At 40.0% G+C, this 19996-nt stretch overlaps 1 protein-coding gene and 1 long non-coding RNA gene across 2 annotated transcripts; one reads left to right on the top strand and one right to left on the bottom strand.

The window, feature by feature from the left end:
- Positions 1–449: 449 nt before the first annotated feature.
- On the top strand, positions 450–3891 carry LOC128226889 (putative nuclease HARBI1). Its single transcript, XM_052937001.1, has 4 exons — positions 450–975; positions 1455–1590; positions 3021–3171; positions 3659–3891. Exons 1-4 carry the CDS (start codon positions 450–452, stop codon positions 3812–3814), a joined length of 969 nt encoding a protein of 322 aa, XP_052792961.1. The 3' UTR covers positions 3815–3891.
- Positions 3892–4172: 281 nt separating this feature from the next.
- LOC128225617 (uncharacterized) lies at positions 4173–5209 on the bottom strand. Its single transcript, XR_008259665.1, has 3 exons — positions 4906–5209; positions 4637–4724; positions 4173–4460 (listed from the first exon to the last, which is right to left on the bottom strand). It is a non-coding gene; the product is annotated as an uncharacterized LOC128225617 (long non-coding RNA).
- Positions 5210–19996: the final 14787 nt, after the last annotated feature.

The raw sequence follows: 19996 nt of genomic DNA, 5'->3' as shown, positions 1-19996 counted from the left end.
ATGAATTATGACGATATGTTTTTTAATAAGAAGCAACATTTTATTTCAACATGTATTCGACTTAAAACGAAACATAATTTAATTTCATTGCATTTATTTTCATTTTTAGGTGAGTTGTTTATGTGTTTTTAGGAACGAAACGAGCTTGAACACATTGTTAGACCACTGAGCCATTCTGAAAGCCATCGGGGTCAAACAATCTAATGCATCTGTATAATTAGATTCTGGGTAAGATGTAATAAGTAATTCTAAGGTCTGGGGCCGGTTGCTCAAAACCTCAGTTAAATTTAACTGCTCGTTAAAGTTTTAACGGTCCGTTTAATTTTAACTATTATTGGCATGAGGTTGCTCAAAATAAAGAATTTAACGGCGGGTTTAACGATTGAACCAGCCGTTAAATGTAACGGAGGTATAGACCTACGTTAAAACATTAACGGAAGGTTTCCAAGATGGCGGCTCTATTTGTAAATCATAGAAAAGTGAAAGAATTTCGGCACACTGCACATGTACAGAATATGCTTGACAATGAGATGTATGCCAGATACAGATATACAAATGGTGGAATATATTATCTAGAGGATTTGCTGAAGGAATCACTGGAAAGAACGACAAGAAGAAACAGAGCACTTACTGTTATACAGATGATTCTGATTACGTTGCGCTTCTTCGCCACAGGAGCATTTTTTAACATCATTGGTGATAGCATGGGCTACCACAAGTGCACTGTGTCACGTGTTGTAGCCCAAGTAACAGAAGCAATGTGTGGTCACATACATCAGTTTGTGATGTGGCCTGATGCCAATGCTCGAGCATGGAATATGACAGAATTTTTTAAGAAAGCTGGTTTCCCGAATGTTGTTGGATGTGTAGACGGAACACATATCCGAATCCAGGCGCCATCCGAAGATGAACCAGCCTTCGTGAATAGGAAAGGCTTCCATAGCATCAACATGCAGGCTGTATGTGACATCAAAGGTATAAAACTTTGAGTTTTCCACTTTTGTTTTCAGTATTTCCATCTTTTCTTTCGAACGCTTAACATAATAATTATATTGTCAATTCGGCCAAAACACGTCCGGTTAAAGGGCGATACTAAAAGGCTGACTGGAGCGCTGACAGTATACATAAAGAGGGAAAATGCTTACCAAAAATGTTATTAAATGCTGACCAAAAATGTTATTAAATAGTGATTTTACATTTCTATTAATGAATACAATAATTCAAGTCGACGTACTATACTATTTATCATTTTTTTGTTAAATAAATAACTCATAGACATAGGTAACATATGGTACCGTACTCAAAAATATTTTGTATACAGAGTCTATGCATACAGATTGTGAAGAGTTTGGAGGGTGCAGGACGAAGTGAACAATTACCCAAGTGAACCACTGCCATTTTCGGATTCAACTCTGATTATTATTGCACAGTTTAATTGTTTAATCATTTTACAGGAAAATTTACAAGTGTAAATGCAAGCTGGCCTGGGTCGTGCCACGACGCGCACGTCTTCAGAACGTCGGGATTGGCAGCCAAACTGACCATTGAACATGTCGCGTTTTCAGATGGTGTCCTTTTAGGAGACAGTGGGTATGAACATGAAAAGTTTGCTTGAATCCAGTAAATTTCCAACTTTATATAGCGCAGTAACTTAGAGCTAAGGGAAGTAACCGATACTTTGAGTTTTAACAGTTCTTTCATTTAGTGTTTCTTTGCGTTCAAATCGCTTTATGATGGCAGACGGCCAGGACATCGATCTAAAAATATTTGATTACCCTGGATATCGGTAGTCCAGGTGCTGGAAAAGTGCAAATTATTACAGCGAAATGGTTAGGGTCATTCAAGCCCAGATTCTTATAAAAACTAGGCTTGATCGACCCCAGCTGTGCTCACATATTGAAATGAACGTCAAGATCAGTCGATGTAAAAACTGTTTGAAGAATGGAAATGTTTACAGTCCAACTCCGAAAATACGTGAGAAAATTATATTTTTTTTTAATTTCCAAGTAATCGTTATTTTTAATAGCTAATGCCATCCAAAACAAATGTGTTATGTCTCATTTTTTTCAATTTAATTTTCAAAACCGGTTTAATAATGCACCAGTCAATTGTAACCAAGCCCCCTCCACCCGGTCCGGGGAATAGTGGGGACTTTGACTTTCGGTCCAGCCAAGCCCGGCCAAAGTCCTCTCCCTGTGGGAAGAAACTGCTCGTGAAACCCCCGCCAAATGCCCCTGAACCCACGGGAATCTTATGTTTGGCCCATTCCCGGGAAGACAAAACCACCGCATTCACTCGGCACTGTGGAGCCACCTAGAAGGTAAAAATACGGCCCATTTCCCTGGCTTTCCCCGGTATACCCCGGAACTGTAAGGCTGTGGTTGAAATTGACTGGTGCATAAGTCATTGACAAATTTGTCCAAATGACAAAACATGTGTATCATACAGGATAAGACATGGTTGAAAAATGCCTCCGGCAATTATTCTGCACACTGGGGCAATTATCAACCAAAAGCCATGGTCAACCATGTATTATCTTTATAATTTACATAATAATGTAATAATTATAAATATATAATATCTTTATAATATTAATTTATTTGTCATCTTAAGTAAACCTCACCATGAAGTGTTCCCTTACTTCATAAACCTTGGAATATTTTTTTTGTAATAATTTTTAGAATTATTCAATATGCCTGAAATAATACCTGTTTTCTGACTAAAGCATAAGAAATGAAATACACATGAAAACAAAGGTCCTTATTGATATATACATCAGAAAATGATGCTTTCGTGATACTGTCGGATTGCAGCTGATTAATCGGATAATGGATCGATCAGGGTCTCCGATTAATCGATTATGAAAATCCAAGCTGATTGCCCATCACTACTACATAGATAAGATTTATTTTGTTACAGTAATAAGAATATGTATTAAAGGTTCTGTATTGGATATATAACTTATGAATCAGAGACATCCATCATTGCCAAGTTGCATTATTATGTCTTATTATATGCAGGTACGCCCTGAAGACATTCCTCATGACCCCTTTCATTAGGGTTGACAGTGAAGCAAAGGAAAGATATCAACAGGCACACACTCGGAAAAGGGCCTGCATTGAGAGAGCATTTGGCAGGCTTAAGAGGAGATTTCATGTTTTACATTCAGAGGTACTACTTGTGTATATGAATAATGGTTGTATATTAATTAATGTTATTTACTAGTGTTTAAATTACATGTTGTGTGCCTTACTGTTGCCTTCATTTAATTTCCACTTAATGTATTGTGCTAGTATTTAAATCATGAACATATTTTATCTTGTAACTTTTAATGTATCTGGTTATTTTTATAATGAAGCCTATAATCTTATTGCAACCTATGCATTTATACTATAACATGTGATATTATGATCTTGAATCTTTTTTGGTCTTTTGTTTGTCTGTTATTGGATAATCTATTATGTCGGAAATAGCTATCAGCAAGTGTTATTTATGGTTATCATAACCGATTTTAAATAAGATTAATTTATCTTATTGTATCATTTCTTAATAGTTATAGTATTAGTACACGCACTTAAACAAACACCAAACTGATCATGCATGTACGCGCACACGTTCAAATATTCACCTTTTTCAATTAAATTATATAATTTTACAGATACGCCTCAGACCAGAAAAGGCATGCAAGGTAGCTGTGGCATGTGTAATCCTACATAATATTGCAGTGGACATGAACATGCCTATGGACGACGATGAGTTCATTCAGCCACAGAATGGGAATGCACCAAGATGGTGGTACTGGCGTTGCCACTAGAGACTTCATTGTGGAAAACTTCTTCTCTGTGTAGTATCGATATGGACTTATATATACCACTGCTATCATAAATGCTCGTTCTTCATCACGTTCTTCATCACCACTGCTCATTCTTCATCACGCTGTTAGTTCATCATCACCACTGTTAGTTCATCATCACCACTGTTAGTTAATCATCACCACTGTTAGTTTATCATCATCGCTGTTAGATTATCGACATCTTCATACACCTCTTGAAGTAAAAAAAATAATAATTCTTACATTGTTTCCTCTTCATTCATAATTGTTTGTGTATTGTGTAAAGGCACTTATTAATGAAAAACAACACCGGTTGGATACATGGATTTTTTACGTGCTCACTTTATTTTGGCAAGTAAGGTAAATCGCTCAGAATGGCCCACATATTGCAGACAGACGATTCACACTGAATTAAAAACATCATGTAGGTAACTTTACAAGCTCGTACATAAATTGCAAACAGTCAAATAATAAATAAACGCCATGAAAACCAGGATGAAATAAACCATATCACATGTTCATGTTTAACTCTCGAAGAAGGTTGTCCGGATGAATCCGTCTATTTCCTCTGTATCAAGTTTTTTTCATATTTTTCCATCACTCTCAGCTTCACCCGATTGATTTCCTTCTGTAAAACAAAACAAAACATAAACAACTTTGCCGATTTGGTAATACAATCTTTATTCTTTGGCATAAATAATTAATCTAACATATAATTGTTGTGGTTGAAACCCCTTTTGCATTGAACTACATGTACATTTATACTTTTTGTAACATCCTCCGTACCCTTAGTCTTTTTCATACCTCTTGCTGTGCCAATTCCACCTGATTTTGAAAGTATATAATTTGCCAATCAATGAGTTCCTCTGCTTTGGTCTTCCTTCTCTTGACACTATTAACAATAAGGATTATGATAATAAGGATCATAATAATATGATGTTATAACTGTGAACAAAAAATTATCAAATGACGTGTGGATTCAAACTGTTAATGTTGAAGTTTACTCAATTGGTGTATATTTCATAGATCGTATTTTTACAATGCAGTTGTTTGAATACATGGCAAACACTTACACACGTTCCTGTTTGTGTTCTTGGTAACTGCTTTTTGATGGTCCTGCAGTAGGCTGTGCCGCCATTATGATCTTGGATGGCGGGGGTAACTTTGATGACCTATGGCTTTCACTCTCCGCATCTTCTTCGTCCGTTAAATTTGGTATAAACGAAAGACCATCTGCGAAACACAATAAATGGTGTAACAATTAAGATAAGGGAGGCAACTGTGTTAACTAGAATTATAGTCAGAGTCGATTTTTTTCGGACGTTTTAACTTGGACGAAGTATTCGAAGGTGAAGGATGTGAACAACGAGGCACCTCTAATTTACATATGAATAACGACTTTATAGAAAAATCACCGTTTGGAAATAGATTAAGGTAAGAAATCAATATCGTTTTATGCCTTCTAAATATGTATCTTAGCCTGTTACCCGCCTTCTTCAATTATAATCAATGTTTTCCGTCGGAGGATTTTGTTACTAAAAATAGAAACAAAATCTGTATACGAGGCTGTGATTTTTTTATTTTAACTAAGAGATTCCCTTTCATGGATCAGACGACATTATGTTTTATATATCAAATTATCATGTTTATCACGAAATTACCTTGCTCATCAGAGTCCATTCCACCGACAACTCCATTGAAACTAGCATCAGCATGTATAGATACAATTCTATTGGCTTGATCTGTAGCCTCCTTTAGCGTGTCAGTACCCCGCCCACTCTCTCTCCGCTGGAGCCTTTCACTGTTATGACACAAATTAAAGTATCAATAAAGAGTTTGAATAAACAAATTTAGTGTTCCTGGCCAAATTTTAAGCTTTACTCTGAATCAAAAATAACCTTTTCATTTAAACATGTATATTAAGTTGTTTTATGAATAAAAAATGCATTTAATTCAGTACATCTGATCAATGCATTTTTTATTCATAAAACAACTTAATATACATGTTTAAATGAAAAGGTTATTTTTGATTCAGAGTAAAGCTTAAAATTTGGCCAGGAACACTAAATTTGTTTATTCAAACTCTTTATTGATACTTTAATTTGTGTCATAACAGTGAAAGGCTCCAGCGGAGAGAGAGTGGGCGGGGTACTGACACGCTAAAGGAGGCTACAGATCAAGCCAATAGAATTGTATCTATACATGCTGATGCTAGTTTCAATGGAGTTGTCGGTGGAATGGACTCTGATGAGCCAGGTAATTTCGTGATAAACATGATAATTTGATATATAAAACATAATGTCGTCTGATCCATGAAAGGGAATCTCTTAGTTAAAATAAAAAAATCACAGCCTCGTATACAGATTTTGTTTCTATTTTTAGTAACAAAATCCTCCGACGGAAAACATTGATTATAATTGAAGAAGGCGGGTAACAGGCTAAGATACATATTTAGAAGGCATAAAACGATATTGATTTCTTACCTTAATCTATTTCCAAACGGTGATTTTGCTATAAAGTCGTTATTCATACAAATGTATGTAAATTAGAGGTGCCTCGTTGTTCACATCCTTCACCTTCGAATACTTCGTCCAAGTTAAAACGTCCAAAAAAATCGACTCTGACTATAATTCTAGTTAACACAGTTGCCTCCCTTATCTTAATTGTTACACCATTTATTGTGTTTCGCATATGGTCTTTCGTTTATACCAAATTTAACGGACGAAGAAGATGCGGAGAGTGAAAGCCATAGGTCATCAAAGTTACCCCCGCCATCCAAGATCATAATGGCGGCACAGCCTACTGCAGGACCATCAAAAAGCAGTTACCAAGAACACAAACAGGAACGTGTGTAAGTGTTTGCCATGTATTCAAACAACTGCATTGTAAAAATACGATCTATGAAATATACACCAATTGAGTAAACTTCAACATTAACAGTTTGAATCCACACGTCATTTGATAATTTTTTGTTCACAGTTATAACATCATATTATTATGATCCTTATTATCATAATCCTTATTGTTAATAGTGTCAAGAGAAGGAAGACCAAAGCAGAGGAACTCATTGATTGGCAAATTATATACTTTCAAAATCAGGTGGAATTGGCACAGCAAGAGGTATGAAAAAGACTAAGGGTACGGAGGATGTTACAAAAAGTATAAATGTACATGTAGTTCAATGCAAAAGGGGTTTCAACCACAACAATTATATGTTAGATGAATTATTTATGCCAAAGAATAAAGATTGTATTACCAAATCGGCAAAGTTGTTTATGTTTTGTTTTGTTTTACAGAAGGAAATCAATCGGGTAAAGCTGAGAGTGATGGAAAAATATGAAAAAAAACTTGATACAGAGGAAATAGACGGATTCATCCGGACAACCTTCTTCGAGAGTTAAACATGAACATGTGATATGGTTTATTTCATCCTGGTTTTCATGGCGTTTATTTATTATTTGACTGTTTGCAATTTATGTACGAGCTTGTAAAGTTACCTACATGATGTTTTTAATTCAGTGTGAATCGTCTGTCTGCAATATGTGGGCCATTCTGAGCGATTTACCTTACTTGCCAAAATAAAGTGAGCACGTAAAAAATCCATGTATCCAACCGGTGTTGTTTTTCATTAATAAGTGCCTTTACACAAAACACAAACAATTATGAATGAAGAGGAAACAATGTAAGAATTATTATTTTTTTACTTCAAGAGGTGTATGAAGATGTCGATAATCTAACAGCGATGATGATAAACTAACAGTGGTGATGATTAACTAACAGTGGTGATGATGAACTAACAGTGGTGATGATGAACTAACAGCGGTGATGAAGAATGAGCAGTGGTGATGAAGAACGAGCAGTGGTGATGAAGAACGAGCATTTATGATAGCAGTGGTATATATAAGTCCATATCGATATTACACAGAGAAGAAGTTTTCCACAATGAAGTCTCTAGTGGCAACGCCAGTACCACCATCTTGGTGTACTCCATCATTCCCATTCTGTGGCTGAATGAACTCATCGTCGTCCATAGGCATGTTCATGTCCACTGCAATATTATGTAGGATTACACATGCCACAGCTACCTTGCATGCCTTTTCTGGTCTGAGGCGTATCTGTAAAATTATATAATTTAATTGAAAAAGGTGAATATTTGAACGTGTGCGCGTACATGCATGATCAGTTTGGTGTTTGTTTAAGTGCGTGTACTAATACTATAACTATTAAGAAATGATACAATAAGATAAATTAATCTTATTTAAAATCGGTTATGATAACCATAAATAACACTTGCTGATAGCTATTTCCGACATAATAGATTATCCAATAACAGACAAACAAAAGACCAAAAAAGATTCAAGATCATAATATCACATGTTATAGTATAAATGCATAGGTTGCAATAAGATTATAGGCTTCATTATAAAAATAACCAGATACATTAAAAGTTACAAGATAAAATATGTTCATGATTTAAATACTAGCACAATACATTAAGTGGAAATTAAATGAAGGCAACAGTAAGGCACACAACATGTAGTTTAAACACTAGTAAATAACATTAATTAATATACAACCATTATTCATATACACAAGTAGTACCTCTGAATGTAAAACATGAAATCTCCTCTTAAGCCTGCCAAATGCTCTCTCAATGCAGGCCCTTGTCCGAGTGTGTGCCTGTTGATATCTTTCCTTTGCTTCACTGTCAACCCTAATGAAAGGGGTCATGAGGAATGTCTTCAGGGCGTACCTGCATATAATAAGACATAATAATGCAACTTGGCAATGATGGATGTCTCTGATTCATAAGTTATATATCCAATACAGAACCTTTAATACATATTCTTATTACTGTAACAAAATAAATCTTATCTATGTAGTAGTGATGGGCAATCAGCTTGGATTTTCATAATCGATTAATCGGAGACCCTGATCGATCCATTATCCGATTAATCAGCTGTAATCCGACAGTATCACGAAAGCATCATTTTCTGATGTATATATCAATAAGGACCTTTGTTTTCATGTGTATTTCATTTCTTATGCTTCAGTCAGAAAACAGGTATTATTTCAGGCATATTGAATAATTCTAAAAATTATTAAAAAAAAAATATTCCAAGGTTTATGAAGTAAGGGAACACTTCATGGTGAGGTTTACTTAAGATGACAAATAAATTAATATTATAAAGATATTATATATTTATAATTATTACATTATTATGTAAATTATAAAGATAATACATGGTTGACCATGGCCTTTGGTTGATAATTGCCCCAGTGTGCAGAATAATTGCCGGAGGCATTTTTCAACCATGTCTTATCCTGTATGATACACATGTTTTGTCATTTGGACAAATTTGTCAATGACTTATGCACCAGTCAATTTCAACCACAGCCTTACAGTTCCGGGGGTATACCGGGGAAAGCCAGGGAAATGGGCAGTATTTTTACCTTCTAGGTGGCTCCACAGTGCCGAGTGAATGCGGTGGTTTTGTCTTCCCGGGAATGGGCCAAACATAAGATTCCCGTGGGTTCAGGGGCATTTGGCGGGGGTTTCACGAGCAGTTCCTTCCCACAGGGAGAGGACTTTGGCCGGGCTTGGCTGGACCGAAAGTCAAAGTCCCCACTATTCCCCGGACCGGGTGGAGGGGGCTTGGTTACAATTGACTGGTGCATTATTAAACCGGTTTTGAAAATTAAATTGAAAAAAATGAGACATAACACATTTGTTTTGGATGGCATTAGCACAGCTGGGGTCGATCAAGTCTAGTTTTTATAAGAATCTGGGCTTGAATGACCCTAACCATTTCGCTGTAATAATTTGCACTTTTCCAGCACCTGGACTACCGATATCCAGGGTAATCAAATATTTTTAGATCGATGTCCTGGCCGTCCGCCATCATAAAGCGATTTGAACACAAAGAAAAACTAAATGAAAGAACGGTTAAAACTCAAAGTATCGGTTACTTCCCTTAGCTCTAAGTTACTGCGCTATATAAAGTTGGAAATTTACTGGATTCAAGCAAACTTTTCATGTTCATACCCACTGTCTCCTAAAAGGACACCATCTGAAAACGCGACATGTTCAATGGTCAGTTTGGCTGCCAATCCCGACGTTCTGAAGACGTGCGCGTCGTGGCACGACCCAGGCCAGCTTGCATTTACACTTGTAAATTTTCCTGTAAAATGATTAAACAATTAAACTGTGCAATAATAATCAGAGTTGAATCCGAAAATGGCAGTGGTTCACTTGGGTAATTGTTCACTTCGTCCTGCACCCTCCAAACTCTTCACAATCTGTATGCATAGACTCTGTATACAAAATATTTTTGAGTACGGTACCATATGTTACCTATGTCTATGAGTTATTTATTTAACAAAAAAATGATAAATAGTATAGTACGTCGACTTGAATTATTGTATTCATTAATAGAAATGTAAAATCACTATTTAATAACATTTTTGGTCAGCATTTAATAACATTTTTGGTAAGCATTTTCCCTCTTTATGTATACTGTCAGCGCTCCAGTCAGCCTTTTAGTATCGCCCTTTAACCGGACGTGTTTTGGCCGAATTGACAATATAATTATTATGTTAAGCGTTCGAAAGAAAAGATGGAAATACTGAAAACAAAAGTGGAAAACTCAAAGTTTTATACCTTTGATGTTACATACAGCCTGCATGTTGATGCTATGGAAGCCTTTCCTATTCACGAAGGCTGGTTCATCTTCGGATGGCGCTTACTTGGGCTACAACACGTGACACAGTGCACTTGTGGTAGCCCATGCTATCACCAATGATGTTAAAAAATGCTCCTGTGGTGAAGAAGCGCAACGTAATCAGAATCATCTGTCTGACAGTAAGTGCTCTGTTTCTTCTTGTCGTTCTTTCCAGTGATTCCTTCAGCAAATCCTCTAGATAATATATTCCACCATTCGTATATCTGTATCTGGCATACATCTCATTGTCAAGCATATTCTGTACATGTGCAGTGTGCCGAAATTCTTTCACTTTTCTATGATTTACAAATAGAGCCGCCATCTTGGAAACCTTCCGTTAATGTTTTAACGTAGGTCTATACCTCCGTTACATTTAACGGCTGGTTCAACCGTTAAACCCGCCGTTAAATTCTTTATTTTGAGCAACCTCATGCCAATAATGGTTAAAATTAAACGGACCGTTAAAACTTTAACGAGCAGTTAAATTTAACTGAGGTTTTGAGCAACCGGCGACAGGTAGTTATGCCCAATAGATGAATAAAGGTGATAACCATGAGATATCAGGGCTCATGGAGTATCAGGCTAACACACATCTCGATTCATGTCCATTATGTTTCTAACAAAATAAGCATTCTTACACCAAGGTCAATATAAAAAGTATTAAGTTATATATATTCTAGTTACAGTCAAGGCCATTCATTGTCCAGATAATCATGATGGGGCTTTTTTTAAGGCAGTGCGGTGCTAAAATAATCTCAGTATGTCTATAATGTAAGCATATTTGATAATAAATATACATGTACAACACAAGAGGATTCTGTTAACACTCAATCTAGTCCCATTGTGGCTACAACATGCCTTTTCAGTACAACAAGGGTAAGGCTTAAGTTATACCATACAGTGCCCACTAAAATTGCATGTCAAGTCTATATGTGTTTATTGTCGGATTCCATATATAATATTTGAAACATAAGCTATGACCTTCCGGGCATAAGCACTAAGCGCCACACTATCAATATGTGATGGTGGCCAAACCGAGCAATGAAATATAAAGACATTGCTTTAACGTTTAAAAATTGCAGTGCCAAGCAAGTCAATCATATTGTGACTTCATCCATGCGTATCAAATGGCCACCAATCCAAAAGTATTCAGCCACCCATTGTGCCCAAAGGGTAGCTTCCAGCAACTGCTGCATCGAATAAGTCCCACATAAAAAATATATTAAACAGTCCTAATAGACTTGTTTGTGTTGTTATCAATTTATAGCAAAATTAAACTTTCCTAAGGTTGTGTATTCTATATAAAATGAATTGAAATCTTCATCACTCGAAACAAGCAGTGGTTATGTTGGAACACATTGACATTTAGACAATAAATAAAGACATACATGTATATTACATAACATTAAAGAACATTTTTAACATAGAATAGAACTGTGACGATGTAAAATATTTCGTATAAAGTCAATTATGCACAGAGTTGAACAATGAAAAATAATATTGTTATATAAAACGTTGATAAATGAATGCGGAGACATTCCCTGGGGGTTTCTCGATACATTGATTTGTTTGCATTAAACACTCATAATAGGTAACTGTAGAACATATTGAATGCAAACGTCAACGAGGCTCAATCAATTATTAAAGTGTTCCTCCTGCAAAGAGGCATGCAAGCGTGATCAGGTAGATCTGAAACACAGCCTAGTTCTGTTACAAAACATTCACTCGGAAACATAAGGACGCAAGAAACAAGCTGTCCCTTGGGAGCGATTGACCAGATGCAAAAAGAACGAACACAAACATACATCCAAGGGAATAATTACATCATAGAACATAGGCTATGGCGTGGCGAGAGCCACCGGAAAGGGACGTCATAGACGCCGTTCTTGGTGAAGACTCTATGTGCCGTGCAACAAGCGGCGCTACAGAACATGGTACTCAGTCTGTTTCCAGTGCGGCGGATCTTGAAGAAATACGCGTATAGGACACACATTCTGGGTCCGGGGTTGTAACATTGTTATAGCATTGAATGGTAACTGATATAAGACAGAACAGAGTCATCGGTAACTGGGCTATGGAGTGACCCTATGAAAACGCAATGGCAGAAATTGTTGCTATTGTTTAAAAATAACAAAAAATCTAAATTGACTCTTGGCAATTTGTTTATAAACGAATGTGTCTGAAATTGAAAACATTTTGTCTATATGATTTAAATTTTATAAACGGAAGGAAGTCTAAGCAGCTTTGGTGTAGCATTCTAGCAGTTCCACAGGATGTACGAATTTGACAAATGTGTTCGTATTGGTTCCATACAGGTGCCGGCCAAATATTATTATATACCAATTATTCAACCTTACACATATTTATCGTCGGTTTGATTTCAGGCTGAGACGTTGTTTTAGCGCTGTATCGTCCAGGTACTGTGGCAGGAGTCAGCTCGCTGACCAGCTGCGTTGTAGCGCGCTTTTTACAACACGACCTATGGTATCCAAGCTGGCGGAACTGACAACCTGACTCGTAACGACTTCTGCTTCTTTGAATCACCTTCTGAAGGATAAAAGACGGGGAAGACAGGGGCCTACCAACTGCCACATTAGGCATGACTATGTCCCTCAACCTCCTTATTGGATTTGCGCCGGTTAATTCGATACTTAAGTCGCCATTTTGTCACACATTCCATTTTCGTTTTAAATATCAGTTTGGCCTTCTTGATTCAATATTTTATATCCCATTGCATTAAACTAGCTTTGACAACTGAATATCATTATAATAAGATTTGTTAGTCCTATTTTTCTTTTTCGTCAGCCTTTAAAATATCCGTCCCTATGATGCTATATAACTGCGTTTGGTGAGAACTGTGTGGTAAGTCCCATTCCTATAGAACTGTGTGTGGTAAGTCCCATTCCTATAGAACTGTGTGTGGTAAGTCCCGTCCCTATAGAACTGTGTGTGGTAAGTCCTGTCCCTATAGAACTGTGTGTGGTAAGTCCTGTCCCTATAGAACTGTGTGTGGTAAGTCCCGTCCCTATAGAACTGTGTGTGTGGTAAGTCCCGTCCCTATAGAACTGTGTGTGGTAAGTCCTGTCCCTATAGAACTGTGTGTGGTAAGACCCGTCCCTATAGAACTGTGTGTGGTAAGTCCTGTCCCTATAGAACTGTGTGTGGTAAGTCCCGTCCCTATAGAACTGTGTGTGGTAAGACCCGTCCCTATAGAACTGTGTGTGGTAAGACCCGTCCCTATAGAACTGTGTGTGGTAAGTCCCGTCCCTATAGAACTGTGTGTGGTAAGTCCTGTCCCTATAGAACTGTGTGTGTGTAGTTAGACCAGTCACTATAGAACTGTGTGTGTGGTAAGTCCTGTCCCTATAGAACTGTGTGTGTGGTAAGTCCTGTCCCTATAGAACTGTGTGTGGTAAGTCCTGTCCCTATAGAACTGTGTGTGGTAAGTCCCGTCCCTACAGAACGGTGTGTGGTAAGTCCCGTCCCTATAAAACGGTGTGTGGTAAAACCCGTCCCTATAGAACTATGTGTGGTAAGACCCGGTTCAATAGAACTGTGTGTGGTAAGACCCATCCCTATAGAACTATGTGGTAAGTCCCGTCCCTATAGAACTATGTGTGGTAAGTCCCGTCCCTAATGAACTGTGTGTGGTAAGTCCTGTCCCTATAGAACTGTGTGTGTGGTAAGTCCTGTCCCTATAGAACTGTGTGTGGTAAGTCCCGTTCCTATAGAAATGTGTGTGGTAAGTCCAGTCCCTATAGAACTGTGTGTGGTAAGTCCTGTCCCTATAGAACTGTGTGTGGTAAGACCCGTCCCTATAGAACTGTGTGTGGTGAGTCTCGTCACTTTAGAACTGTGTGTGTGGTAAGTCCCATCCCTATAGAACTGTGTGTGGTAAGACCTGTCCCTATAGAACTGTGTGTGGTAAGACCCGTCCCTATAAAACAGTGTGTGGTAAGACTCGTCCCTATAGAACTGTGTATGGTAAGACCCGTTCATTTAGAACTGTATGTGGTAAGTCCTGTCCATATAGACCTGTGTGTGGTAAGACCCGTCCAAATAGACCTGTGTGTGGTAAGACCCATCCCTATAGAACTATTTGTGGTAAGACCAGTCCCTATTGAATTGTGTGTGTGGTAAGACCCGTCTCTATAGACCTGTGTGTGGTAAGTCCCTTCACTATAGAACTGTGTGCGGTAAGACCCGTCCCTATAGAACTGTGTGTGTGTGTGTGTGTTAAGACCAGTCACTATAGAACTGTGTGTGGTAAGTCCCATCCCAATAGAATCATGTGTGGTTAGACCCGTCCCTATAGAACTGTGTGTGTGTGGTAAGACCAGTCACTATATAACTGTGTGTGGCAAGACCCATCGTTATAGAACTGTGTGTGTGGTAAGTCCCGTCCCTTTAGAATTGTGTGTGGTAAGTCCCGTCCTTAAAGAACTGTGTGTGGTAAGTCCGATATCCTATAGAAATGTGTGTGGTAAGTCCTGTCCCTATAGAACTGTGTGTGTGGTAAGTCCCATTCCTATAGAACTGTGTGTGGTAAAACCCGTCCCTATAATACTGTGTGTGGTAAGTCCCGTCCCTATAGAACTGCGTTAGGTAAGACCTGTTGCTATAGAACTATGTGTTGTAAGCCCCGTCCCTATAGAACTGTGTGTAGTAAGTCCCGTCCCTATAGAACTGTGTGTGGTAAGTCAAATCTCTATAGAACTATGTGTGGTAAGTCCCGTCCTAATAGAACTGTGTGTGGTAAGTCCGTCCCTATAGAACTGTGTGTGGTAAGACCCGTAGCTATAAAAAAAGTGTGATAAGTCCCGTTCCTATAGAGCTGTGTGTGGTAATACCCGTCCCTATAGAACTGTGTGTGTGGTAAGACCCGTCCCTATAGACCATTGTGTGGCAAGACCCGTCCCCATAGAACTGTGTGTGGTAGGACCCGTCCCTATAAAACTGTGTGTGGTAGGAGCCGTCCCTATAGAACTGTGTGTGGTAAGATCCGTCACTATAGAACTGTGTGTGTGGTAAGACCCGTCCCTATAGAACTGTGTGTGGTTAGATCTGTCCTTATAGAACTGCGTGTGGTAAGACCCGTCACTATAGAACTGTGTGTGTGTGGTAAGACCCGTCACCATAGAACTGTGTGTGGTTAGACCCGTCCCTATAGAATTGTGTGTGGTAAGTCCAGTCCCTATCGAACTGTGTGTAGTAAGTCCCGTCCCTATAGAACTCTGTGTGGTAAGACCAGTCCATATAGAACATGTGTGATCAATCCCGTCCCTATAGAGCTGAGTGTTGTAAGTCCCGTCCCTATAGAAATGTGTGTGTGGTAAGACCCGTCCCTATAGAACTGCGTGTGGTAAGACCCGTCCTTATAAAACTGTGTGTGTCTGGTAAGACCAGACACTATAGAACTATGTGTGGTAAGACCCGTCACTATAGAATCGTTCGTAGTTAGACCCGTCACTATAGATCTGAGTGTGATAAGTCCCGTCCTATAGAGCTGTGTGTGGTAAGACCCGTCCCTATAGAACTGTGTGTGGTAAGTCCCGTCCCTATAGAATCGTGTGTGGTAAGACCCGTCCCTATAGAACTGCGTGTGATAAGACTCGTCCCTATACAACTGTTTGTGGTAATACCCGTCCCTATAGAACTGTTTGTGGTAGTACCCGTCCCTTTAGAACTGTTTGTGGTAGGACCAGTCCATAAAGAACCCGTCCCTACAGAACTGGGTGTGGTAAGACCCGCCCCTATAGAACTATGTGTGTGGTAAGTCCGTCCCTTTACAATTGTGTGTGTAAAGTCCCATCCCTAAATAACTGTATGTGGTAAGTCCCGTCCTATAGAACTGTGTGGTAGGACCCGTCCCTATAAGAACTGTTTGTGGTAGGATCCGTCCCTATAGAACTGGGTGTGTGGTAAGTCCCATTACCATAAACTGTGTGTGGTAAGTCCCGTCCCTATAGAACTGTGTGTGGTAAGACCAGTCCCTATAGAACTGTGTGTGATAAGACCCGTCCCTATAGAACTGTGTGTGTGGTAAGTCCTGTCCCTATAGAACTGTGTGTGTGGTAAGTCCTGTCCCTATAGAACTGTGTGTGTGGTAAGTCCTGTCCCTATAGAACTCTGTGTGGTAAGTCCTGTCCCTATAGAACTGTGTGCGGTAAGCCCCGTTCCTATAGAACTGTGTGTGTGTGGTAAGACCAGTCACTAAAGAACTGTGTGTGGTAAGACCCGTCCCTATAGAATCGTGTGTGGTTAGACCGTCCCTATAGAACTGAGTGTGATAAGTCTCGTCCCTATAGAACTGTGTTTGGTAAGACCCGTCCCTAGAACTGTTTGTGGTAGGACCCGTCCCTATAGAACTGTTTGTGGTAATACCCGTCCCTATAGAACTGTTGTGGAAGGACCCGTCCCTATAGAACTGCGTGTGGTAAGACTCGACCATATAGAATTGGGTGTGGTAAGACCCGTCCCTATAAAACTGTGTGTGGTAAGACCCGTCCCTATAGAACTGTGTGTGGTAAGTCCCGTCCTTATAGAATTGTGTGTGGTAAGTCCCGTCCCTAAAGAACCGTGTATGGTAAGTCCCGTCGTATAGAACTCTGTGTGGTAAGACCAGTCCATATAGAACATAGTGTGATCAACCCGTCCCTATAGAGCTGAGTGTTGTAAGTCCCGTCCCTATAGAAATGTGTGTGTGGTAAGACCCGTCCCTATAGAAATGTGTGTGTGGTAAGACCCGTCCTTATAAAACTGTGTGTGTCTGGTAAGACAATACACTATAGAACTGTGTGTGGTAAGTCCCGTCACTATAGAATCGTTCGTAGTTAGACCCGTCACTATAGATCTGAGTGTATAAGTCGTCCCTATAGAGCTGTGTGGTAAGACCCGTCCCTATAGAACTGTGTGTGGTAAGTCCCGTCCCTATAGAATCGTGTGTGGTAAGACCGTCCCTATAGAACTGCGTGTGATAAGACTCGTCCCTATACAACTGTTTGTGGTAATACCCGTCCCTATAGAACTGTTTGTGGTAGTACCCGTCCCTTTAGAACTGTTTGTGGTAGGACCAGTCCATAAAGAACCCGTCCCTACAGAACTGGGTGTGGTAAGACCCGCCCCTATAGAACTATGTGTGTGGTAAGTCCCGTCCCTTTACAATTGTGTGTGTTAAGTCCCATCCCTAAATAACTGTATGTGGTAAGTCCCGTCCCTATAGAACTGTGTGGTAGGACCCGTCCCTATAGAACTGTTTGTGGTAGGATCCATCCCTATAGAACTGGGTGTGTGGTAAGTCCCATTACCATAAAACTGTTGTGGTAAGTCCCGTCCCTATAGAACTGTGTGTGGTAAGACCCGTCCCTATAGAACTGTGTGTGATAAGACCCGTCCCTATAGAACTGTGTGGTGAGTCCTGTCTCTACAGAACTGAACTGTTTGTTAGATCCGTCCCTATAGAACTGTGTTGGTGAGACCCGTCCCTATAGAACTGTGTGTGGTTAGACCCGTCCCTATAGAACTGTGTGTGGTAACACCCGTCCCTATAGAACTGTGTTGGTAAGACCCGTCCCTATAGAACTGTGTGTTGTAAGACCCGTCCCATAGAACTGTGTGTGGTAAAACCCGTCCCCATAGAAGTGTGTGTGGTAAGTCCCTTCCCTATAGAACTGTGTGTGGTAAGACCCGTCCCTATAGAACTGTGTGTGGTAAGACCCGTCCCTATAGAACTGTACAGTGTGGTAAGACCCGTCCCTATAGAACTGTGTGTGGTAAGACCCGTCCCTATAGGACTCTGTGTGGTAAGACCCGTCTCTACAGAACTGAACTGTTTGTTAGATCGGTCCCTATAGAACTGTGTGTGGTAAGACCCGTCCCTATAGAACTGTGTGTGGTTAGACCCGTCCCTATAGAACTGTGTGTGGTAAGACCCGTCCCTTTAGAACTGTGTGTGGTAAGACCCGTCTCTATAAAACTGTGTGGTAAGACCCGTCCCTATAGAACTGTGTGTGGTGAGACCCGTCCCTATAGAACTGTGTGTGGTAAGACCCGTCTCTACAGTACTGTGTGTGGTAACACCCGTCCCTATAGAATGTGTGTGGTAAGACCCGTCCGTATAGAACTGTGTGTGGTAAGACCCGTCCCTATAGAACTGTGTGTGGTAAGACCCGTCCCTATAGAACTGGTGTGGTAAGACCCGTCCCTATAGAACTGTGTGGTAAGACCCGTCTCTATAGAACTGTGTGTGATTAGACCCGTCCCTATAGAACTGTACAGTGTGGTAAGACCCGTCCCTATAGAACTGTGTGTGGTAAGACCCGTCCCTATAGGACTCTGTGTGGTAAGACCCGTCTCTACAGAACTGAACTGTTGTTAGATCGGTCCCTATAGAACTGTGTGTGGTAAGACCCGTCCCTATAGAACTGTGTGTGGTAAGACCCGTCCTATAGAACTGTGTGTGGTAAGACCCGTCCCTATAGAACTGTGTGTGGTAAGACCCGTCCCTATAGAACTGTGTGTGATTAGACCCGTCCCTATAGAACTGTGTGTGGTTAGACCCGTCCCTATAGAACTGTGTGTGGTAACACCCGTCCCTATAGAACTGTGTTGGTAAGACCCGTCCCTATAGAACTGTGTGTTGTAAGACCCGTCCCTATAGAACTGTGTGTGGTAAAACCCGTCCCATAGAAGTGTGTGTGGTAAGACCCGTCCCTATAGAACTGTGTGTGGTAAGACCCGTCCCTATAGAACTGTGTGTGGTAAGACCCGTCCCTATAGAACTGTACAGTGTGGTAAGACCCGTCCCTATAGAACTGTGTGTGGTAAGACCCGTCCCTATAGGACTCTGTGTGGTAAGACCCGTCTCTACAGAATGAACTGTTTGTTAGACCCGGTCCCTATAGAACTGTGTGTGGTAAGACCCGTCCCTATAGAACTGTGTGTGGTTAGACCCGTCCCTATAAAACTGTGTGTGGTAAGACCCGTCCCTTAGAACTGTGTGTGGTAAGACCGTCTATAAACTGTGTGTGGTAAGACCCGTCCCTATAGAACTGTGTGTGGTGAGACCCGTCCCTATAGAACTGTGTGTGGTAAGACCCGTCTCTACAGTACTGTGTGTGGTAACACCCGTCCCTATAGAACTGTGTGTGGTAAGACCCGTCCGTATAGAACTGTGTGTGGTAAGACCCGTCCCTATAGAACTGTGTGTGGTAAGACCCGTCCCTATAGAACTGTGTGTGGTAAGACCCGTCCCTATAGAACTGTGTGTGGTAAGACCCGTCTCTATAGAACTGTGTGTGATTAGACCCGTCCCTATAGAACTGTACAGTGTGGTAAGACCCGTCCCTATAGAACTGTGTGTGGTAAGACCCGTCCCTATAGGACTCTGTGTGGTAAGACCCGTCTCTACAGAACTGAACTGTTTGTTAGATCGGTCCTATAG

The sequence above is a fragment of the Mya arenaria genome, chromosome 3, assembly GCF_026914265.1.
Source record: "Mya arenaria isolate MELC-2E11 chromosome 3, ASM2691426v1".
Lineage (NCBI taxonomy): Eukaryota > Metazoa > Mollusca > Bivalvia > Myida > Myidae > Mya > Mya arenaria.
This window is presented reverse-complemented; position numbering and strand designations above follow the sequence as displayed.

Coding starts and splice junctions, on each gene's coding strand:
- LOC128226889 (XM_052937001.1), top strand. CDS start 450: ATGGCGGCTCTATTTGTAAATCATAGAAAAGTGAAAGAATTTCGGCAC. Junction 976..1,454: donor GGCTGTATGTGACATCAAAG/GTATAAAACTTT, acceptor ATCATTTTACAG/GAAAATTTACAAGTGTAAAT. Junction 3,172..3,658: donor TTCATGTTTTACATTCAGAG/GTACTACTTGTG, acceptor ATAATTTTACAG/ATACGCCTCAGACCAGAAAA.